This window comes from Dendrobium catenatum, unplaced genomic scaffold, assembly GCF_001605985.2.
Source record: "Dendrobium catenatum unplaced genomic scaffold, ASM160598v2 fragScaff_scaffold_697, whole genome shotgun sequence".
In the NCBI taxonomy this organism is placed as follows: Eukaryota; Viridiplantae; Streptophyta; class Magnoliopsida; order Asparagales; family Orchidaceae; genus Dendrobium; species Dendrobium catenatum.
Window position 1 is genome coordinate 244,218 of NW_021319159.1, and position 24,260 is coordinate 268,477.

At 37.6% G+C, this 24,260-nt stretch overlaps 1 protein-coding gene across 6 annotated transcripts in view; it reads right to left on the minus strand.

Annotated features, from left to right (window-relative positions):
- LOC110103918 (sterol 3-beta-glucosyltransferase UGT80B1) overlaps positions 1-24,260 on the minus strand; it is a 103,507-nt gene that overhangs the window by 12,767 nt on the left and 66,480 nt on the right. For 5 of the 6 annotated variants that reach the window (XM_028695849.1, XM_020832799.2, XM_028695850.1 and 2 more), the window contains 2 exons: positions 1,184-1,286; positions 477-553 (listed from right to left, as the gene is read on the minus strand). In XM_028695849.1, the coding sequence (XP_028551682.1) occupies positions 477-553; positions 1,184-1,286 (180 nt within the window). The remainder of the gene's footprint in view (positions 1-476; positions 554-1,183; positions 1,287-24,260) is intronic. The other variant, XR_003701134.1, reaches the window with a different exon arrangement.

Sequence of the window (24,260 nt, forward strand, 5' to 3'; positions counted from 1 at the left end):
ATTATTTGTGTAATAAAAATGTCAATTATGAAAGATCCTTCTTTAAAATATCTGCCAATTATGATAGATCCTTAGTTTAATATTTTGATTGAGATTAGATTACTTCCCATAAGTTGATACCTTCTGTTATTTTACCGCATGTCAAATCCTCTTATTAATAAAGCAATTTTGTAACAATTCTACTCTCATGAACATTGAAGTAAATTTGATTTTTTCTTCCTCTCTTGTGATTCAATTCTCTGATCTTTTTGTATGCCCTAATCCACCTCACTTATTTCCATTGTCTTAATAATCAATTAGTATTTCAAATAGAAGAGAAACAGAAATACAGTTGGACTTGTACTTTTCATAAGTGAAGTAAATCTTAAAAATCCTATAGGCAATTTTTTAATGCACAAAATAACCACTACATAAGGTAGTGCTAATAGCAGCAGAAAAACTTCAGTAGATATATTTAAATAGTTGATGACACCCACCACTGCAGTGCACCGAGGAAACAACCAGTCATGAGGACAATCATCTATGAAGAAAACATCCGTAGGAAACTGAGAAACTGCATAAACAAGTACTGACAAATCAGAATAAAGCTACTTTGGAGGGAAGTCAATATTAGCAAGAAGAGCTGCTCAAAAATACCATCACAATAACAAAAAGATTATCAACGAATGGATAATGAAATATATAGTTAGAATATTTCACAATAACTATTCATTAAAGCAGAAATGTTTAAATTATGGCAAAAATAAGCTTGCATTCCCGAAATATTAAATATGCATGATTGCAAGTCAATCAACGGCTACAGATCTTGATTTATAAGCAACAATATCAAACACCAATAAAGCTAATTTTAAGATAAGCAATCAAATAAAATGCCAATTAAGACAGTTCGATAATGCTATGCCGCTGCAGAAGCAAGAACAACGTCAATAAGGTATGCTAATTATAGTATGAAAGAAAAGCATAATTACTGTCATACGAGGTTCTTTATTGCCATATTTATATTAAGACCCTAAAAAACTCACAAATGCATGAGATACTTGGAAAGTAAAATGAAGACAGCAGAAGAATTTAGGGCACAACAAATACTGCGATTTATGTTGGTTTCAACATAAGGAAAAAATCCACTATTCACCTTGATGTTATTGAAAATAAAATTACAAAAACAGAACGCAGGAAACCTTACTGCTTCCAAGATCACTCCAACCACGGGAAATAATTCCTCTCTGTCCAGTCTCACGTAGCGCCTCCAATATGATGCACGTTATCTTCTTTGTATCTTCAATTGGCTTAACAAAATGAAAACAAATTTTGGATAACAGAATGCTATGAAGTATGTACACGAAACATAATTATTATTAAGTGTTACGCCCTGCCCTTCAAGCTTTATCTCCGATCTTGCTGTCGCAGTATTATTAGAACTAAGAAAACATAATCATGCATGGTGTATCAGTCATGACATACATGCATACACGAATATAACTTTGTAAACTAGATTTTTTCTTTTATGCAACATAATTTTATAATTAATTAGTAAACAAGATACACGAAACGAACTTAATAAAACTCATCAAAAAAGAAAAAAAATACATTAGGCCAAGCTAATATAAACTTTAGAGAGGTATAGCTATTTTAAAAAAGTGGATCATTCCGACATTCAGACACCAACTAAATCCAACATGACATAATCATAAGGAGAGTTATTACGTCACACTTGTAATATAGTGAATTTGAGAAGTTAGAGAAAGACGTTCTTTCGATTAGTGACTTAACGAGAAAATATCAACAGAAATCTTTTACTCATTGAATCAATAAAATCTCTAATAGATGCATGAGATTTAATCGAGCTAAAATAAGCATAACTCTCCACCTCAGAACAATCTAATGTAGTATTGTATGAAGAAGAAATGGTAAGAGTAGTAGTAGGATGCTCAATATGTTGCATATGCCTGCCCAAAGCATAGCCATAGGTCAATCAAAGAACCCAAATTCCAAAATGGGAGGACATAAGGGGTGCTACTATTCAATAAACCATCAACAAAAGTGTTAGACCGGTCCAGGCGGGATCGGCTCAGGCACGAACAGGGCGGAAGTTTCTTCCGCCCGCTGGGATGCCGAGCAAGCCGCACGGCGTGCGCGAGCCAAATAGGAAAGAAATTTTGGGGAGTTAAGAGGGAAATTTGAATGTAGGGACTGTTTAGGGAATTCCTTTTGATTTGTATGCATTAAATAGTTGTTTTTTCTAGGGTTTGAGTATCTTGAATTTGGCTGAAATTTGAGATCTCTTAGATTTAGGATTTCTTTGGGCTCTAGCGGCGTCTAGAGATTTGGGAGAGATCGATCCTCCTCTCGAATTGAGGATCAATTGTATCTTTGCTATTTTCCTTGCAACTACTAGTAAAATACAAGTCTTTTCTCTGATTTTTCCGCAGTTTTTCTCTGCTTTCCTACTGTTTTTGGCTGTTTTTCTGCTGTGGACAGCAGTTTTACATTGGATCTACTTGGTTTTGGTGAGAAACACTTGGAAATCCAAGTGTTTCCTATCAAAAAGGTTCGGATTTTTTTATGTAGTAGACTTGGAGATGAGGGAAAACAATCCAAACAAAGGTAATAGATAGTTCTTTAGAAGTATCAAAGACAAAAAATACCACCTCAATATATATAAGCATCTATCAACCATTCACATAATATGAACACAAAGAAAAAAGTACAATAATCCGCATCCAACTAATCTGATGAGCATGTGATGCTTATCAAAAAGATCAAAAAAATAATCATTTGCTAGATTTAGATCATACATAAAATATCAAAAAATCACCAAGCTCTGGTGATCGAATGAAAATGGAGCTGCATGTTAAAAATTTGTGCCTCTATAAAATGAGAGTAAGTTTACAAAGATGGGTAGTGGTTGGCTTGTGATATGTAGAATCTGTTTCATGATGAAACAATAATAAGAAGCTAGGCAGCAGGAATGGCATAGGGGTCCTTCTACCAACATTATTAGTGAAAAAGAAGGGGCAAAAAGCCTTGGAAAATGAAAACTAGCATCTGAAGAGACATCACATCACGAATCAAAAAGATCTCTTCCAACCAATACACCATCCAAAGATGCCTGGCAGGTAGGGACAAGGATGAAGCATTGGGAATACCCGGCGAAGCCATAGGTGCAAGAGTCATTGGCAACCCTTTAGTAAGCAATGGCACAAGAAGAGAAACAACCGAATAAAGTTCCAATTCAGGGAAGGAAGACAGAAATTTAGTTGCATATTTTGATGCAGACTATGCTAGTTGTAAAGTTGCTAAAAAAAGTACATCGGAACCTGTCAATTTTTAGGATCATCACTTATTATTTGGTATTCTAGAAAACAAAATTTGTTTCTTTAGTCACTGCTGAAGTAGAGTATATAGCTGTAGATAGTTGTGTTGGTTAAGTTTAATGGCTAGAAATAATTTGAAGATTTTCGAATTAATCTTAAAACTATTTCCATTAAATGTATAACACAAGTGTTATTAATTTAACAAAAAATCCTATATAATCACGGACTAAACACAGAGATTAGACATCATGTTAACAAAGGTAATGTGGATATAAATTTTGTAAACATGGATTCTCAAATAGCTGAAATTTTTTACAAAATCAATAGTTGAAGAGAGATTTTGCATCTTAAGGCGTATGCTTGGGATGCTATACACTAATATTTAAATTTTTGATATATTTATGTTATTCTTTTTGATGTTGTCAAAGGGGAAGAAGAATTATATGTTGGTCATAATTCTTTTTACATACATAAATTTAGGGGGAGAATTATTTTTTTTAGCAAATTAGCATTCAAAGAAATTTCTCAATTATAATATATATTTTTTTCTTTAATGTTTAAAAGTTATGATATAAGGTCAATTTGCATCTTTGTTATAATTATACCCAACATAAGTTTGTCATCATAAAAAATGAGAAGATTGTTAATATTATTTATCTCATGACCTATTTTAGAGATTTTGAAGATATCAAACATATGATTGAATGTTCTAATTTGTGTTCTAAGTATTTCAGATGTAATGATTTGATGGATATGCATGAAAATTACTTATATGAGATTTACATAGCACAACTCAAGTTCAATCAAAATTTGAGCTGAAAGAACTCAAGATGGACCAAGATGTATAGCTTGAAGATTTTTATATTAACGTAGAAATATTTTAAAGGTCCATTAATATTTACCTGCATGATTTGATATGCTCAAAATTTAAATATCTATTAAAATGATTTAAATATTATTAAGTGGCTTGATTTAAAAATTTATAAGATTTCTTTATTAAATAATTTTTTTATGCTTCATAAATTATATAAATGTTATCAAATATGGAAAGATAACTAATAAAGAAAATTAAATGTAATAATCTTATGTGGTAAAAGTTTAATTATATATTCATTTTGAATTGAACTTATTTTAAATAAATTTATTGATATGTATTTAATTTTATCTAAATTACAATGTATTATTATATGAATATTTAGTATATCTTTAAATACATTAAAATATGCATAAGTTTTTATTTTTCTTTATATGATATTATTTTGATGGAAACATAGCTTAATTTTTGTTCGATTAGATTTCTTGGATTCTGTAGATAGACATTGATAAGTTACATGACCTAATTTGGAAAAATTGAATTTATAATAAATTTTGAAATATTATTTGATTTTAAAATAAATGAATTCTTTATCAAATATATTATTATTAGTTGATAAATTAATATTATATTTTTAGTTTTATTCAAATTTGATTTTACTTACCATTTCCCTTTAGATACCCCTTTTTCTCTTCTTATGAGAGATGTTAACAAGAAAAACTCTAGCATTTTCTCCTGTCCTATTTCTTTGATCTTCATTCCAAAAACTCTTTTCACTTGCAAGATCAAATTTTTTATTGGAAAACTATGGGCTCCGAAAATTCGACCCCGGCCTCCGCCTGCTGCTGTTGTGCTTTTTCTTTTGGCGAGGGAGTTTTAACGCATTTAAGTTCCGGGGTAAATTTTGGAAGGCAGATGGGTTTGTAGATAAGACACTACTCAGAGATTTTGCCCTCATTTTGCGAGAACTTTATGATCTGAGTTCTGGTTTCCTATAGGCGCAAGCCCCTATAGTTAATTACCCTCTCGATCATGAGAGAGAACTTTTGATTAAGGCTAGTTGTCGATTAGATACGTAGAGATACGTAGGGTGTCAATATTTGACACGACACGAAAACCCAACCCGGACCCGACCCAGAAAATACGAGTTGGACCCGACCTGTTTGAAAAACGGGTAGGGTTCAGGTTCGCAGATTCAACCCGTTTGAAAAACGGGTGTGGTTCGGGTTGACCCGGCGGGTGTCGAACCCGCGTGCCGAACCCGCTATCGTCGCGCTCCCGCTGCCGAACCGTGTGTCGCGCTCGCTGCCGAACCCTCGCACCGTCGCCCGCTGTCAGGTCGCGGGTAGGGTCAGGTCAACCCGACAACCTGGCCGGGTCGGGTCCGGGTTGAAATGTCTGACCCGTTTGCAAAAATGGGTCGGGTTCGGGTTGACCTGTTTAGATCCGGGTCAACTCGGGTTCGACCCGAACCCGACCCATCGACCCGAATTGACACCCCTAGAGATATGTGTTATCTGGCATATAGTAATAGCAATAGGTTTGAATTTGGGAATTGGGTTTGGATTTAGAAATTGGGTTATCTTTTAGAAATTTGGAAAGGTTTGATATTTAAAATTAGAAATTTCACCATCTTTCACTTAAAGCGGATGGTGGGGGAATGGATGATGGACCCGATCAAGATCCCATGGTTCCGTCATCCCGGGCCATCGTGGTCCCTGGTCTACTTAGTAAGAGGAGGAAGTCGACCTAACCTGACAGAAGGATCCTTGTCGGCAGTCATGGGTTGCTTCGTCTAAGGAGACCTTGTAGATCTGGGATGAATGTTTGTCTAAGGAGATAAATTTGAATCCACTTTAGCTAACATACAGCTTTGTGCCCTATTGATCATATCCTATTGATTCATATCTCAAGGATTTGATGTCATTAAGGAGCGTATTGGCTCTGGCCATAACCGGTATTTCGTGGTGCCATTTGGTGGCGAAACCACTCGGTTCAGAGGGCCCCGGGTGATAATCGTTTATCATGCGATGCCATTTGGCAACAAAACTCGCCGGTTAGAGGACACGTACCAAGTCCTTATTGCTAGGAGATTGTTTGAGAATGGATTCTAACGATATTTTCGACTAGGCATTTAGCTCTATGTTAGCTGAAGTTAAATTTTAGATTTGTACACCTCGGCAAACTGTTGCGGAGGGTTGATAGATTTAAGTTATTTGATAGTTGGATTTCAATTTTAAATATTTTTGGGATTTTGAGATTTTTGTGCTTTGTTGACATTTGGGATGGCATTTTTAAAAATATTTGTGAACCCCTCCGGTTGAGATCATCGTTCAACACGATCATCATCGGGGTATTTGGGGTTATTTCTCTTTAATTCTTTAATTAAACCTTGTCGACCCTATCAACTTGCCGATAGGAGATCGGGTTTCGTAGGCTTTATCTCTTTGTGAATGACTTTCCATTATTATAAGCCTTGATGGCCTAATATGAAGATATAAAATAAAATAAACATTCCGATCAACTTCGTGATCGCATGTTTATCCGATGATTTGAACCCTGTCTACTCCTATTTACCTGTTTAGGAGGATCAGGTTTCGTAGGTTTTGTGTCATTGTTAGTGAATTATCTTGATTATAGGCCTTGACGGCCTAATATGAATGCAATAAAATAAATATACTGGTCATCGCGACTGTATACTTGTTTGTTGGTTCGAACCTTGTCGACTCCTATTGATCTATATATAATGATCGGATTCAAATTTGAATTCACTTATTAACCCGTGAAGTATCCCTAAACGTCACGTGTGTACCAATAACACGCTTGTCGGGGCCCATGCGGGTCAAGATTGTATTTTCCCCTTAAGTGTACCTATGTGTAAACAATTTATAGTGCATGTGCAGGGGTATATTGAAATAATTATAGTTTTGCAGGTAACTACCATTTGAGTATACACAACCTTTCGTTTAAGAGCTTATATACGCCTTCTGTCCGTTAGTACGAGTGTTGCGGATCCAGTCGCGGTATTATTTGGATGTCATTAGGCATCTCATCATCTTGATGTTGACTCCCCTTTTTTCATTCATCGGGGAGGTCTTTCTGGACTTTCATGGCCACTGTCTAGAAAAGAACTCTTTCAGGATCATCAGTGTAGTAGACTTGTTCTTAATATTTATAGATGCAAGTACTGTCTTCTTCTTAAGTGCGGGATCAAAAAGAAATTTTGGAACACCATAAAGTTTAGTTCTAATTTGTTCAAGTATCCCTTCCATTCTGCCATGAGATGTCCTTTTACATACACCGAGTTGCCCTCGTACCCGACGTACTTTGTAGTATTTCAATCACCGCTATCGTAGATGATATCTAACTTGTGTCCACAAGGGTTCATTGTACTTACGATGTACCCATTGTTGTTATCCACAAGTAGATCATGTTCATTTGCAGGGACTCGTTGCATCCACTACGAGCTCTTGGAAGTGTTTGCAGAAGACCCATTGTTCCTACATCATATCCACCTTTCAGCAATCTCAGGTGGGTTTTGTTGATTGTACTTGCTTGTAGGGACAGGTCTTCCGCTACTGAATGCCGGTATTGCCATCTCAATTTACAGGCAATGTTGCTAGCGTTGGAGGTCTCAATAGTGTATATAGGGGACATATGCATCATGCAAACACTTGTTGTCCTTGTGAGCACGTTGCATTCGTCTTTCGTGTGCATCGGGATTTCATCTCCCACTTGCAACTTGTTGTTAGCTTGGACAGCTGTGCATTTAGACTCAAGCATGAGTTGAACCTTGAACTCGAGTCCGAACTGCAAAAACTTTCAATTCAGGAAATTGAGCCCACCAACGTTCTACAAGAAGACAAACATAATATTTTATGAATATTGGTTGAAATAGAAGATTTGAACATAAATATTAACATTAAAATTATAAATATATAAACTATAAACATACCAGGAGATCGTGTTTTGTAGCATGCTTGTGCTGCTCTAAATCCAAACATTCCTTTCTCCAAATGAAAATTCTCAAGTTGATCATTCACTTTGAGGTAGTCTTCTTCAGAAATGAGTCTGTCCATACATGCATACAAACCAATTTTCACCTCTTTGTCAACATAAAAATTCTTATCATAATAAAATTGGGGGTTTAAATAGTACGCAGCAGCATGTAAGTATTGGTGTAATTGTCGATCCAACTTTTCATCTATAATATCCCATATTTCTTTGTAGGCACTTTCTTGACCTCCCAATTCTTTTGAATTGTCTTCTTTAGCTCTATTTATTGCTTCATAAATAAATCTCATAACCGGGGCCCTCTCAACATCAACCATTCTAAGCACCTTTATTAATGGCCCTGTTGTCTTTAAAGCATAATTTGTACTGCACCAAAATGAATCGTCTTTCATAACAATCTTTTTAACTTGTTTTCCTTCTAATTTTTTGGCCCATGAACTTTTATTCCACTCTTCAGAAGCAAATATTACTTCAAAAGGTTGTCTTAACTCCTTGAATCTCTGCAATGTTAAATATGCAGTAGCAAATCTTGTAACAGCAGGTCTAATAATTTCCTTGTCAGTAAATTTTCTCATCAAGCTGAGTACCCAAGAATGATTGTATATAAACTAACTAATGAATTTTGACTTCAATATGGCTGATTTATGTTGAGACAACTGTCCCAACCTCTCAAGTATCAAGTCAATGCAATATGCAGCACAAGGAGTCTAGTAAAGGTGAGGCCTTTTCTCCATTAACATTTTCCCTGCAGCTTTGTATGCACTTTGTATTATCAGTAACAACTTGTACTACTAAGGCATCTCCCACTTCCTCCACAACTTCATCTAACATTTCAAACAATAATTGTGCATCCTTTACAAAACTTGAAGCATCAACTGATTTTAGAAAAACTGTTCCATATGGATTGTTGACCAAAACATTAATAATACTTCTATGTCGAATATCTGACCAACCATCTGACATTATTGTCACTCCTGTCTCAATCCAAGTCTTCTTAACATCATCCACCATTTTTGAAATTGTCTTAACCTCCTCATTCAACATCCAAGTCCTTAGCTCATATATGCTTGGAAGTTGTAGTCCTCTTCCATAGCTTCCAACAGATCGTAACATATTAATCAATGATGGACTACTAACAACATTAAATGGAATCCTATTTTCATAGATGAATCTGGCGATATCCAAACAAACTCTATTCCTGAGTTCTTTTGTAGCTATAGGAGGCTAAATATCCTTAGTATTTATGTTTTCCTCGTTATCAATATTTAACATAAATCTATCCATGGGCCCCCAACTGCCTCGGTCAAAAGAAACTATATGGCTTCCAGTACTGGAACCTTTATGCTGTGATCCATAGTAAGAAGAGTTTCCTATCTCTTCCATATTTTTTTGTGTGACCTCTTTTGTGATGGCAAACTTCTTTAAATAATCTGTACATTCTTTTTTCACCTCATCAGGTACTTTTGCACATGGTCCCACATTGACATGAGTGCAGGCTAGATGATCCTTCAACCTCTTGATGCCACCAGTGATGCGTATCTCACAGAAATTACATTTCATGTAAACATATCCCTTCTTTGCATCTTCACCTGACACTTCAACTTGAGTTCTATATTTCCATGCAGGATTTTTCCTTCTTGTACCACTAGTCATGCTAATAATTTATAGAAATATTAAATAATCAACATAAAAAATCAACAATAAGACAACATAAATACAATAATATACCGGTCTGTCGGGGGTCCAAGGGAGCGCTGCCCCCTGACGAGGTTCGACCGAGCATGTACCGCTCAGTATCGAGCATATACTTGCTCGGTACCGAGCGGTACCTAGCGATACCTAGCAGTACCGAGCATGTACTGAGCGGACAAATGAAAGAAAGCCGAATCATGAGTTATTCAAGATTTCGTTACTGCACATCAAAGTCAAGGCCCACAACACCGCTCACCTGTTCTTCCGACCTAATCGAGGCCTCAACATTTCCTGCACTCACAACTTCGGCTTCGTTTCCTGCTTTCGAAACAGTTATTGCTTTCGACTTCGTTTCCTGCGTCGTCTCCTTCCAGCTTCGTCTCCTGCACTCACGGCTTCGTCTCCTTCCCTCATGGCTTCGTCTCTTTCACTCATGGCTTCGACTCCAGTTCACCTTTCAATTCTCACAGGAAGCCCTAATCCTATACTCGAATACGCGAACACGAATCGGCTACATCGTATTTACATATATACCGAAGAAAAAAAATTTGAAGCGGTGCCTCGTACTTCCTCGAGGCGTTACGCTATGATACATATGCCTCGGGTGAAAAATCGTAGGCTTCGATGGATGTTTCGAGGCGTAAGCCCTAATATGCATGACTTCCGCCTCGACTTGAGGCGCGACTCAATGCGGATGCCTCGTCCGCTTTTTTAATGGTAGGCAGGGACCAAAGACCGCATAGAAACACAAAGAATGCGACAAACGTAAGCACCTACGAATAAAAGCAGGAGATTTGTTAGTGCACTATAATCTACCTATATAAATCATGCAAGTAGTGCACGATAGTGTACCTGTACGAAGCAACAAATAACTCAATCCAGAAGCTGCTACAACACGCCACCGGATCCACAACATCCATACGAGCGGACAGAAAGCGTTTACAAATATTCCAAAATATCCCCGCATATGCACCGTAGTATATATACACATAGGTACACAAAGGGGAAAGCACAATCATACACCCGCATGGACCTTGACGAGCGTGTTATTGATACACACGTAACGCATAGAGATGCTGTTCGGGTCAATAAATTTGAACCCGATCCTCCTAAGCAGGTAAATAAAAGTCGATAAGGTTCAACTAATAATTACAAAATACCCACAAATGCCCGCATGGGCCACAGCGAGCGTGTTATTGGTACACACGTGACGTCTAGGGATGCTGCGCGGGTTAATAAGTGAATTCAAGTTTGAACCCGATCCTTCTATAAAAATCAATAAGAGTTGACAATGTTCGAACCATTAAATAAATATACGATTGTAGTGATCGATATGTTTGTCTTAATACATTCATATTAGGCCTTCAAGGCCTATAACAATACGAATTCACTAATAAAGGCATAGAGCCTATGAAACTCGATCCCCTACCGACAAATTGATAAGGTCGACAAGGTTTAATCAAATAGAAGTGACCTTAAACACCCTGATGATGGCCGCGCTGAATGTAGATTCAACTGAAGGGGTGATTCAAAATACTTTCAAATGCCACCAAAAATCCAAAAAATATTTTAAATTGAAATCTAATCATTAAACACTTAAAGTAAAATCAATCCACCCTCCATAATAGTTTGTTGGGGTGGACAAATTAGAAAACTACTTCAGCTCATAAAGAGCTAATGCCTAGTCAAAATATTACTATGATCCATTCTCAAACAATCTCCTGCCAGTAAGGACGTGGTACGTGTCCTCTAACCGGCAGCTTTACTGCCAAATGGCACTGTAGGATAAACGGTTATGATCTGAGGCCCTCTGAATCAAGTGATTTTGCCGCTAAATGACACCATGAAATACCGGTTATGGGCAGCGCCAAAATGCTCCTTAGTTGCATCAAATCCTTGAGATATGAATTTATAGACTCCATAACTCAAATCAGAGTCTTAATCGAAAGCTGATGTTTTTTAAGTTGAAGCAGAAAGAGAAACTCATGTCAATGAAGAAGATAATGAAGCAACTACCCAAGTATATAAAAGAAAGAAACAAAGTGTGATTGGAGCTTTAAAAAAATTCAAAAGTATTCTTAAATATAATGAATAATTTTGTTACTATTGTTTCATTTTAAATCTAACGAAATATTAACTGATATAGGAGATAAAAGAAAAAATGTTATAGATGAAGAAGAGTTTGAGAATGACTTTGACATTAATTATGAAGATTTTTCTGAAAACAATCAAAGTGATGATGAGCATGCTTTGGGTCTTAATCTTAAGAGGATGTTTTATTTTTAAGTGAGTTTATTTTAAATCTTGTATTCTAGTAATATTATCTTGAAACAAATCTTCAAATTTATAATTGACATAATATTTTATTATTTTGTCATTATTTATAATTTTAAATTAATTTATTTTAATCGGTTTGAGGCTTACGCCTCGATCCGCCTTGAGGCTTGCGCCTCGCCTCGCTTAGAAAAAATGCCTCGATTCCCGATTTCGTCTTTTAAAACCTTAGTCCCTGTAGTACATCTGCTACTACTGCTGGTAGGTAAGCAAGAAAATATATTCATTCACAGACTGAAGTTGACTTCAGGATAATGCATTGACTGAAGTCCTGCACTATCCACAAGTAGCATATGGTGTGTACATTTGTATTTATAGAGAACCCATACGTATTGCAGATCTTCTTGACACCAACCGTGGGAATTTGTATTTGTTGTGAATCATCCTCCTTTACTTGCAACAGATTGGCATATTCACTGACTATTGAATGGTGGTTATTGTAGAGGTGATGTGTCATTCACAACCTGTTGCTCACCACTTTTGTATGTTTATTACTGTGTGTATGAAGCATCTTCTATCACTACTAGCAAGCGCTTGTATCTGACACAATCTTCTACATTGGTGATATATTCAGCAGCATTTCTTGTAGATAGGATCACTTTGCTTATATGCAATATGTGCATTTGCACTTGTTATATGTCCTTTATGCTTCATTCACAAGTGTCCCTATTAGTCCCATTGCCTGTGAGCATTTCTACTTCAACACACAAGCAGGTGATTTGTATGCATGAGCAGTCTTTTATCTTTGCTTGTAGGCACTATACGTATCTTTAAAGTGGACCAATGTTTTCTTGCAAATTGATCTCACAAGGAAACTGATACGTTGGTCTACATGTTAGCTAACATTAACTGTAGGGGGATCACATCTCATTTTGAACTTAATGTCTCCTTAAATTGATTTTAGTTGTCAAATCATTCCATGTCAGATATCGTTGCTTGTATGGGTATTGAGGTATTTGATCGAGGTCAAATTGCTTGTTGGATCATTGCATTCATGGTTGTAACTTTCATGTATCTCATGCATGTACTCCTTGTTGTGATTACCCTCCTTCATTCGCAATCATGATCAATGTAAGCATGATCGATATATATATCTTTCATGGATGAATTAAAGGAATCTGCAACATTACTTGCAATCAAACACCTCCATCATTGATTTCGATTGAAGATTTATTGCATCCACTTGTACATCAATCTTCATTGTTTATAAGGGATCGACCCGCCAAGGAGTATCTCTACTACAGTTGTTCGTAGATAGATTTAGTATGTTCGCTTGTATGTTAACACTGAATATTGGATGGATTGTGTTCATCATTGATCTCCATTCCAATTGAAGTGGTCATCACAAGTTTTTCGTTATGTTTCAAATTCATGTCTAAGTTTGAAATGAATTTGTGCATGAGTCCGTGCTTGTTTACATGAGATTTGAACCAGCATTTTGTATTTAAATTGAAGTGACAACTTTCTTATCACTCCATTGGAGCTTTGATATCATATTTTTAAATCAAGTACCTCACTGATTATTCATTTTATTCAAGTTCAACTTAGATTCAACACCATTTGAGTTCAAGCTCATGCTCCAACTCAAGTCCAATATCAGTTCAAATTCAAGTGTAGTCCTCTTATGTTCAAAAGTCCACCAGTTTGGTATGCAAGTTCAAATCCAAGTCCCCTGCTGTCCATGTGTGTTCAAATTTGAGTTCAATCCGAGTTCGCTTGTTGCAAGTCTAAGTTTATGTTCAATATCATTATAGCTCATATCACGTTCGAGTCCACATCTTCATTGTCTTCATTTGAGTACAAATTCAATCATCATTAATTATCTTTCTCTTAATGTTCAAGTTCATTTTTTTATTATAGTCCTTGTCCTTTTTTTCAGACAAAATTTCGGCAGCCCCCCGACGTCTTCCCCCCAATTAGGGGAAAAACCAAGAGGCCACCTACACGCCACCTCAAGAAAGACGTGCACGGTTGCTCTTTGTGAGATACCATGGCGGTAATTTTTGTTTGTCATCCACCACGCCAAGAAAGTCGTGCATGGGTTATTAAAAGTATTTTTTTGAAAAAGTTTTTTATTGCCCTGCCGTGCTAAGAAAAGCACGCACAGGGATCGCCTACTTTATTGCAAGCACCGCACCAAGTTCCCTCCCACCACGCTAAGAAAAACGTGCATGGGTTGTCCCTTAGCGCACTACGAACAATGAAAAAGGACTTTAGGTGGATTACTCGTCTCGCCACAAGCACCAGAGTGAACTTCCTCCCCCCGTGCTAAAAAAAGCGGGCATGGGTGGTTATTCGCCCCATTGCAAGTGTCGAGGGCAAGTTCTCCCAAGTTTATGAGATTATACCATGGCGACCGGCAATGTAGAGGTGGCACGAGGATCAAAGCAAGAGAGGCAATTCCCTTTTTATATTTTTAATTAATTATAACTATATTTAATTAAGAATAATTAGTTATAATTAATAATAATTAGTTACTATTAAAATACTAACTTTAATTAATTATTTAATTATAATTAATTTATAATTAGTTAATAATTACTTATAATTGAAGATAAATAATCATAATTAAACTATGATTAATTTATAATTAATTAATAACTAATTATAATTAAAAATAAAAAATCATAATTAAATTTTAATTAATTATAATTAATTTATAATAATAATAATAATTAAATTAAAAGTAACTAATTATAATTAAATTTAATTAATTATAATTAATTCAAACATACACAGAAATTCAACGGGATTTATGCAGGATATATACAAGATTTAAACAGGATTTGATCATGATCTAAGCAAAATTTTATCGAACAAATCTCATGGTCGAATAAATCCTCTGTTTCCTTCTTGTCACCGCAAATCCCAGGGTAGATTTACGGGATTTGGCCAAAGAAATGTGCGAAAGGGCATAAATTACCTTCACAGCGAGCCAACTACCGTTCTTACTTCCATTTGAAATGCCGTAACTTCCTGTTTGATAAGAAAGGAAGGGGGTCGAATGAGCGAAGTCGACCAACAAAGAGGGTGGAGAGATCGGGATCAGTCTGGGTAGAGATCGGAATGTCGAGGTGCGGCTTCGACTAGGTAGGATCGAAGGTTGGTCTCTCTCTCTTTCTCTCACCCTCTCCCTCTCTCTCTCTCTCTCCCCCTCTCCCTCTCTCTCTCTTTCTCTGTAGATGGGGATGACCGAGATAAGTTGGATGAAGGAGGTAAAGGTGTGGTTGAGGTGGAGAATCGGTACAGGGGCCTTGTCGTCGGGATGGTCAGAAGCAACGACGGGAGCTCTCAGCTGTGGCTTCGTTTGGGCTTGGAGATTGGGATAGGAGGAATCGGAGAGCTGGTCTCTGGCGAATCGAGAGAGGCAGAGAACAGAGGGAGAAGAAGCCTTCGTTCTATATTTAACGATGCGCAGAGTGACGTCTCGAGCAGTGTACGAGGGATTCGAGCAGAAATCGAGGGATAACGCCGAATGAACAATGATATGGCTGGATTTGAGCAGGATTTCGGGAAGGTATGATTTTATTTCAATTTTTTTTTTGTAGAGGTCAACAAATGTGCTTCGCGTCTAGAGCGAATCACGTTTGTTGTATGCTGATCGACCATGTGGATCTCCAGATATTTGTTTTAGATGTCACACTGAAGGTCTCACTTTGCGGATCTCCAAGAGCTTGATAGGATGTCACGCTGAGGGTTTCATTTTTTTAGTCTTCCAAGAGTCTATCTCTATAAATTTATAGACCTTTAGATACTTTTGTAATCTTCAGTATAGTTCATATATTTGCTTTTGGTCAAGTAGAGATCCACGGGATAGTGATAGAATACTTTATATTTAGGTTCTTAGACTATCACTCTATGGATTAACGCTAGTGGATAGCATCGCCACCATTTATTATCTTTAATCACCATGATCACTTTAGTTTATAACCTTTTTGTATATCCTCAACCTTCCTCGTTCATCTTTTTGTATTTCGGAAAAGTTTTAAATATTTATTTGGGGATATCAGCACGCAGCACGATGTTGACCCAAATAAATATTTAAAATGCTCCCAGAATTTAATGACACTTGTATATATCATTCGGGCTGCTTCTTTTCGTAGCTTTAGATTGTGACATGAGATTTTAGTTCTTTCTACCATGTGCTTTGTGCTGTGGACATTGATGGAGAATTACCTGATTTGTCTTTACTGACTTGTCAGCTAATTTTTTGTACCTCCAGCCCTATACTTCTAGCTTTGGCGGGCTTGATGAAGGAGAAGATGCCGGCGACCTAAACCCTTAGGTTTATATTAGGTCTTTGGCGAAAATTCATCGGTCCAGAGCTTTGTGCATAACGGACTTGTTGATGACAAAATATTTTTAGGTCAGCCTTGAGCTTTTTGTGAACTTTAGGATAGTTTCTTCGATCCTTTGCTTTCTGCTTTTATGGACTTGTTGAAGAAAAATTGCTTCGATCCTAGCTTTGTGCTTTACGGATTTGTTGAAGGATTTGTAGTCTCGGATTTAGTTGATAGTACCAAATATAAGTAGTATCTTTATCCTTAACCACTTGAGGAGATTTTAATCTGAGTCGCTTGAGTTCATCATATCGAGAGAGCTAGGATTTGATAGCTTTTCATTCTCTAGTTGCTGAGATGGGGGTTCCTCTACTACGGCCTTTCTTATGGCGTGTTTAGTAGATGGAGCTGCCAGCGATCCGGCCACATTTGGGCGTGTTGGATCCGACCTTTTCCACCCACTTAAACTTCAAACTTGAGCTATGAAAAATGCACTTCCAAATATTGATTTTACTGAAGTTGGTAGATTTGGAAGTCTCATTTGTAGTTGAAGATTTAGAGCTTACGTATATTTGATAGTTGTTCGCGACTCTTCCTTCTCACTAGAACTTTGATTCTCCAGTCATTTAGGAGAATTTTGTAGACCACGATCACTTGAACTTGTCGAGTTAAATTAGCCTTTGAACATCCTACAGACCCTACTGACGGGTTCACAAAATAGGGGTTCCGCTACTACGGCCTTTCTTATGGCGTGTTGAGTAGATGGAGCTGCCAGCGATTCGGTCATATTTGGACGTATTGGATCTGGCCTTTTACACCCATTCGAATCTTAAGCTTCAGGCTGTCGAAGGACTCTAAGCTTTTCTGACTCAATTTGTTGGAGTGTGTAGTCACAAAAGTCTCTTTCTTGACTCAAGAATTTTTGTACGTTGGAGAAGGTGATGTCTTGAGTCTTTAAAAGATCACCTGCATATGTTTTGAAACGAGATCGTTGTATTCTTCAGTATAAAAGAATATTTAGATTGATAATTTTAAATATTTATTTGGGAATTTTGATATGCAGCGCGATGTCGACCCGAATAAATATTTAAAATGCCCCGTCTCACAGGGACATTTCAAAATAGAATAAATTTGATATTTGAGATTTTAAATATTCATTTGGGGATCTCGACGTGTAGCACGATGTTGACCCAAATGAATATTTAAAATGCCCCCTGACTCGCAGGGATATTTTGGATAGACTTTTATTTGAAATTTTAAATATTTATTCGAGAATCTCGACACGCAGCACGATGTCGACCCAAATAAGTATTTAAAATGCCCCTAGTCTGATAAGGGATTTTGAAATCTATTCTTGCGATACAAGAGAATTTCAAAATATAAATATATGCATGCTTTGATAAATAAGCATATACCATTTTGATCATTGTAAAGTACATTGGAAATAGAATTTTTATGCATGATACTTCTTTAAATGTCGGTCGTTGATCGACAGCATAAGTCTACATCCATCCAGATCGATCAACTAATAAGCTCCTCCTTGGCATACCTTCTCGATAACGAAGGGGCCTTCCCAATTAGATACGAATTTGCCACCGATTTTTTGATGTGGGATGAATGGTCTTCTCAGCACCATGACCAATTCTCCTTCTTAAAATGTCCGGGGGCGCACCATCCGATCAAAAAATTTTGTCATTCTTCCTCGGTAGATTTTCATGTTTTGTTGAACTTGAAATCTGATCTCATCGAGTGCATCAAGCTCTTTCATTCTTAAACGAGCATTTTGTTCTTGCTTAATGTCATTCTAGATTGCTACCCGGAATGACGGTAGTTCAATCTCCAATGTTAATACGGCTTCAACACCGAATACTAATGAATAAGGAGTGGCTTTGGTTGGCATCTTGTACGTTGTACGATATGCCCATAACTCTTCTGACATCTTTGTATGCCACTCTCTTTTATTCTTGGTAAGGATCTTCTTCAACAATTTCACCGTCTTGTTGAAGGTCTCTACCAAGCCTTTTACTCTTGGATTTATATGGATGAATACCGCCAATCGATTTTATGCCGATCAACAAACTTGTAATTTTTTGTACTTTTGAAAGCCGTACCGTTATCCGAGATTATGCAGCGTGGCACGCCAAATCTGTAGACAACATTATGGGTAAAGAAATTAACCACATGCTCAGATATGACCTCTCTGAATGGAGCCGCTTCCGCCCACTTGGAAAAGTAGTCTACTGCTGCTAGGATGAAACGATGTCCCGCTGATGACGGTGGATCTATTGGCACAATTATATCAATGCCCCAACATATAAATTGTCATGATGCTATTATTGGGTGCAGTGGATTTGGAGTCTGATGTATAACATCACCGTAGATTTGACATTCGTGGCATCTCTTAGCATGGTCAATACAATCTCTCACCATGTTCGGCCAATAGTAACTCATTCATTTGATTTTAGCGGCCATTTTGGGACCTGATTGATGTGCCCCACAAAGCCCTTCGTGGACTTCTGTTACCACTTTATCAGCTTCCTTGGTCCCTAGCCACCTAAGCACATTTGATCAAAAGCTCGTCTGTACAATGTGTCATTGACAAATACATATCGCAATTCTCTTTTTTGAAGTTGTGTAGCTAGGGATTTATCTGTCGGGAGTTTACTTTCTTTGAAATAATCGATGAAGGGTTGCCTCCAATCGTCTCCTCCCTCAACATCGAGGCAATGCAACCATGATTCTGAAGCTTGAGCTTTACATCTTTTAGCCACACTTTCGTATAATTTTCCATAATGATCTGATGGAAAGGTTGAGGGTCAACTAGGGTTTCATCTTGCTGACTTGAATCTGAAATTCCCTTTGCCTTCAGGAATTATAACAAAGCGGGCTCTAAAATCCAACGGTTGTAAACTCAGATGAATATAGGCTTATTCTCATTGGTATTTATCATTTCCTTGGCCAATTTGGCCAAGCAATCTGCTTTGCCGTTCTGTCCCAGAGGAATCTGAACTATTTTAACATTTGGCACCCTCTTCAGGAGCTCAAGGGTTTGCCTGTGGAAATGAGCTAACTCAACCATGAAAATCTTGTAAATGCCAAAGACTTGATTTATCACAAGTTGAGAGTCACCAAAGATTTGAAGATTTCGAATTTTGACGTCGATTGTGATCTCCAATCCAACTATTAAAGCTTCATACTCGACTTCATTGTTGGTCCGAGGTTCAATCGAACTGAATGAAAATTTCATTATGCCTCCTTCAAGTGGTATGAGAACAAGACCGATGCCGGCTCGGGCTCTTGCAATATTTGGAGATCAAGCATGTTTAATCGACGATGCGTCATCGAAGTACATCTCCCAGAATTGTAGCTTTTCATCTTCTTCAACCTGCATAATCTGCTCATCAGGCAAATCATCATTGAGTGGAGTCTGCCGGGATAGGATGTGCGGCGAGAAAATATGCTAAGGTTTATCCGTTCACCGCCTTTTGTGACATATATGTGATATAAAACTACAGTAATAGTACTGCCCACCTTGCTAGACGACCTATCAACACTGGTCTTGTCATCAAAAACTTCAACGGATCGATCTTTGAAATCAGGATGATTCTGTGAGAAAGCATATAGTGGCGACGTTTTTGAACATCAAAAATCAACGACAAACAATATTTTTCAATAAAAGAATAATGACTTTCTCCTCCAATCAACCTTCGACTGATGTAGTAGAGCGCATTTTCTTTACCTTCTTTATTATTCTGGGCCAATAATGCTCCAAGGGACTCTTCTAGTGCTGTCATATATAATATAAGATGCTTTCCCAAAAATGGTGCTGCGAGAATGGACAGATTTAACAGATATCTTTTGATGTTATCAAATGCTTCCTGGCATTCTGCATCCCATTTAAAACAGACATCTTTCATCATTAACTTTGAAAATGGTTGGCACCTACCCTACATATTCGATATGAATAGTTGAATGAAAGTCAGTTGTCCTTGCAGCGAGCGAAGCTGTCGAAGGTTCCTTGGTGATGGCATCTCCGTGATCGTCTTAATTTTGTTAGGGTCAATCTCAATTCCTCGATGATGAACCACATACTCTAAGAATTTTCCGAATAAGACCTCAAAGGCGCATTTGAGGGGATTCATCTTCAGATCATACCTTCTGATCCTCTCAAATATAATTCTGAGATCTTTCAAGTGATCTTTTCGGCCAAGGCTTTTAACAATAAGGTCATCTACATAGCACTCGACCTTCTGATGTATCAAATCATCAAATATATGAGTAATTGCCTGCTGGTAGGTAGCACTAGTATTCTTCAGGCCAAAGGGCATGACTTTATAGCAGAAAATGCCGATGGGAGTCCTGAACGATGTATGCTTTTCATCCTCGGGCGCCATCTTGATTTGATTGTAGCCTCATGATCCATCCATAAATAAGAACATATCGTAATTGGATGTGTTATCCACTAGTAATTCTGATACAGGAGCGAAAAGTCATCTTTTGGGCATGCCTTATTGAGGTCTCTAAAGTCAATGCAGACACGAACTTGTCAATTCTTCTTCTTTATAGGAACAATATTGACAATCCAGTCGGCATACTTTTCTTCTCGAATGAAGCCCATTTCTATGAGCTTCTTTGTTTCTGCAACCACCTATTCTTCAATCTCTAATCTCAATCTCTTTGGAGCTTGTTTGACGGGTGCTGCGTCAGGCTTGATGGCTAATCTATGAACTACTACATCAGGGGATAAGCCAGGCATCTCAGCACATGTCCAGACAAAGTAGTCCCTAATTTCATAAAGGAGTTCTTTTATTTCTTCCACTTGCTCTTCAGGTAGAAGGGAGCTAATGAAGGTTGGGTGAGGATTCTCCTTAGTTTCCAAGTTGACTTCTTTTAGCTCATCCATAGTGGCTTCCTGTCCACCATCTTCAAGCTCATCTGGTACAGGTTTGACCTCTACGGGTTGATCATCATAGTCATTAACTTCGTACGCCTCATCACCAATGTTATCGGATTCAATTTCTCTGCATCTGATGGCTCGGCAAGTCTCTTTCCGAAGGAATTTTTGCTTAATGAATCAAATACCCTAATATGTTTCTATATCCTTCTGTCGTAATGGACGTGGATTCCTTCCATACTAGAGGCCCAAGCTTGTACAAAGTTGTCGTTTGGTAGTAGGAATATTGATTTGCTTTCGTAGCATTCTTTGAATACCCTTGATATTGAATCTAGGCAGCCTCGTAGGTAGTAACTCTTCGGAATCGAGGAGCATACAACATCAATCATTATTCTCTTCTTCGCGCATTCTTGCAGAATATAATAAATTCCCTGGCATAGTCCCATTTTTAAGCGAAGGTAGATAAAGGGTGAGTTCTTCAACCTTATGAACCTCGCACGGAATAATTTCTTTGAAGTGATGTAGGGGATGCGTGTGACTACGAGTACGCTATCTGAAATCGACAAGCTATCTATTTTTCTAGAGAACACACCCTGCACCGTATTCATATAGATAAAGTCGTAGTCATAATCATTATTTGAATATTCAACCTCCCTACTCCATTTGTCCGTATACTGGCATACTTTTCGGGATTTAGTTGGAATGATAGCATCTTTATCTGTATCACTCTCTAGATGAGGCACATCTTTTCTCTTTGAGAACGGTCAATGCTTTAGGAAGAGTCGGCGTTGCCTTCTTTCTCCCCACCTGCTTGTTCTCACCTTCTTGTTCAAGTCGCTTCACAGCCTTTGAGTTTGATGCCTTAGCCTCAAAAGAACTCGAAAACTTTTTCTTCTTTGGCATGAAGTACTGTACATCTTCATAAACTGATGCTTTATGGAATATAAAGGGTTGAGTGTCACCAGAGATCCTGAATTCTTCTTCAACTCTGAGATATTTCATGCACTGGTGTAACGTTGACGGGACGACACTATATTCATGCAACTAGGGGCGACCTAATAGCGCTTTGAATGAAGTATCTGCATCAATCATATGGAACTTAGCTTCTGTATGGAGCTCTCCAAATACAAGAGGGAACATGAATGATCCAAGAGTCTTCTGCTCTTTCTTGTTGAAACCATGCACCATCAGCTTATCTGGCCCGATGTGCTCCACATCAAGGTAGAGGGATTTAAGTGCTTTCAAGCTTATTAGATTTATAGAAGATCCGGGATCGATCATGATTCGGCTAATGATCAGCTTATCGCTCTCTGCAGTAACATACAAAGGACGATTATGGTCTACCGTACCAAGCATCATGTCCTCCTCAGAGAAGGTAATGAATTGCTCATTTCGAGCTTGCAAGACCTCCGTCATATTACGCTCAGTAAAATATGCCTCGTACCTTTTGGGGTCTTTGAGAGCCTGAATCAGAGTCTCCCGCAGGTCCTTAGACATTATAAGAGAATCATATATACTAAGTTGTGCAGGTATTTTTCTCAGATGAGATAAGATATTATAATCTATCTCCTTTGAAATGTTCTTTTTATTAGGATCTTCAGGGATAATATCAACGTGACTATCTCTTTCTCCTTGTCTTTGTTGGAGCTTTTTTTAGTGGAGGCGACAGTATTTTGCCACTTCTCAACTGCACTTGAGCAGACACTTCTGGTTCAGAGCCATTCAATGGTGTATTTTCCTAAGGGTCAGCCATTATTGCATCTAAGGAATATCTGTTGATTCAAAGTCACCACCTATGTTTATATATCGCATTCAAAACGTTATACTAGGGTCTGATTCATCTTCCTCTGAAAAATACAAGTCTTCTTCTGAGCTATAGTCTATTAATGTCACTATCAGACAAGATTCAGAAGCGGCTCCCTCTCGGTATATCTTTCTTTTATTATTGTTTTTTGTGCCACTGAGATGACCCGACATGCTTTTGTTGGAAGAGAATTCTCATCACCTTCTTCGGCTTCATCTATTTTAAGTTCTGACATAAAGTCAGTAAACTTAATAGGTCGCATCACAGTCTGGTAGTATTCATCTAAACTGTCAATAACTCTTTGGGTTGCTATCTTTTTCTTTTTAGGCTTATTCAATTTGGTCTTCTTCTTGAAGGGCTTCACCTTTCCCGACTTCCAAGTGTCATCTTAGTTGGAAATTGCTTAAAAGTAAATGCTTGTGTCATAGGAGGGGCTTTCAAATTTAGTACTGACTCTATATGAGATTTCCACTTCACCCCTGGAACACTTTCGAGTTGTTTTAGCATTTTCACAATTTTCTTAGAGACCACAGTCTCCCACTGTTCTTCTTGAATCAGCTTCTTTTCTTTTTTTTCTTCTTCAACAGGGGGTATAGAGGAAGTCATAACAACCCGAGTTGATACTTTTCTAGGATGAGCCAGCACATTGTCGGACAATGTGAGTTTCCCCTTTCGATATTTTCAATCAAGCCAATCCTTGAAGATGTAGCAATCTTCAATAGGATGGCTAAGTACCCGATGGTATGGGAAGTAATTTGGGTCACTAATGTGCTTCGACTATTCGGACCTCTTGCATTCAGGCAATTCTAAACCCGCTTTTAACACCTGTCAAAAAAGTTTGGCGACACTCTCCCTCTTAAATGAATATTCTTTATTCATTTTATCTTTGAGGGATTGGAACGTTCTATTACCTATTCCTATTGCTTGTCTCGAGCGTTCTCCTCCACCTTGAAAGATTTGTGGCTAATCATTTCCCCCTAGTATCATCTTCGGTTGGGGGTTAGGGTTGTAGGCCTGCTTGGGCTTTTTTCATACTGCATTGGCTGCTTGCCCTTGTCTACGTTGTAAATCACCTGTTTTTCTTTGTTGTATCTGGAAAAAAATGTAGAGTAGG